The sequence below is a fragment of the Mizuhopecten yessoensis genome, unplaced genomic scaffold (assembly GCF_002113885.1).
Source record: "Mizuhopecten yessoensis strain PY_sf001 unplaced genomic scaffold, ASM211388v2 scaffold709527, whole genome shotgun sequence".
Classification (NCBI taxonomy): domain Eukaryota; kingdom Metazoa; phylum Mollusca; class Bivalvia; order Pectinida; family Pectinidae; genus Mizuhopecten; species Mizuhopecten yessoensis.
The window spans coordinates 1-1199 of record NW_018476672.1 but is presented as its reverse complement, the minus strand read 5'-3'; the positions used below and the strand labels follow the sequence as shown (position 1 = coordinate 1199).

General features: G+C 44.5%; 1 protein-coding gene across 1 annotated transcript; it reads left to right on the top strand.

The window, feature by feature from the left end:
• Positions 1–4: 4 nt before the first annotated feature.
• LOC110440804 (transcription intermediary factor 1-beta-like) lies at positions 5–1195 on the top strand (the record flags this gene model as incomplete). Its single annotated transcript, XM_021483938.1, has 1 exon — positions 5–1195. A coding segment is annotated over one exon (1191 nt), but the record flags the coding sequence as incomplete, so codon positions are not given.
• Between the last annotated feature and the right edge of the window lie 4 nt (positions 1196–1199).

Sequence of the window (1199 nt, the reverse complement as noted above, 5' to 3'; positions counted from 1 at the left end):
CTTACACTTACTGGAGTGTCCAATCTGTCTGGAGCGACTTCGGCAACCCAAGTCCTTACCGTGTCTCCACTCCTTCTGTCAGGATTGTCTCGGGACCTACATCATCAAGCCGTTTTCTGGCAAGATAGCTTTAGCGACATCCTTTCCATGTCCAGTTTGTAGAAGGATGGTCACGCCTGTCAATCAAGCGGAAACCAAGGAAGATTGGGCCAAACAGTTTCCAAATAATGGTGTGATCCAAGAACTTATCAAGATTAAGGAACAGTCGTCTGGACCATTGTACTGCACACCTTGTCAAACCAAAGGAAATCCGTCCAATCCTGCCAAGTTCTGGTGTAAGAAAATGGAATCCGGTTTTTGTGAGACTTGTAAAGTTGATCACCATGATATAATACATATTGAATGTGATATTTTAGATATTACCAGGCACGACAGCAATAGACCAAAACATAATCCGACTGTTCCTCACTGTGACCAACACGACGAGAATATGGTTTGGTATTGTGAAGATCACAAACTGCTCGGTTGTAGCATATGCGTTTTTGAAGATCATAGACGTTGTGAAGCAGTCACAATAGCGGCGAAATACATTCAGAAGCTAAAAGCAGAATCACAACTGACAGATATGCAGGCAGCGCTGACGAAAGGAGCAGAGTTCATGAAGTCTTTAGTGAAGGACTTTGAGGAACAGCTACAAGTCATGGTAAAGAACCAAGACATCGCTCTACGGAGTATTACAGATCTGCGCCATAGGATCGACAAACGGCTTGACGAGCTTCAGAAGAACTGCACTGACAAGTTGATCGCATCTTTCAAAGACGAAAAGAGTAAATTAGACGACTCCTTACGGCAATGCGAACGTCTAAAGAACAGTATGCTAAATACCCTGAAGTGGTCCATTAAAGCTACAGAGGGAAACGATAACACTGAAACGATAGTGTTGTATCAGAGAGGACAGGCAGAAGTGGAGTCGTGTAAGGCCCTGGTCACGGAGATGAACGAATCGTTCACGTCCGTCAATATTAAGCATCAGACCGAACCAGGACTCGCAACTTTTGATGATGACGCTATGGGGAACATCGTCACTGAGAAAACACCTCGACGCTTTCCAGAGAGTCGTGGTTACCTTACATCACCAATGTCCGGGCGTCGCATGAGAGAAGTACAACAGTTTGATATAAAAACTACATCAGATGAGG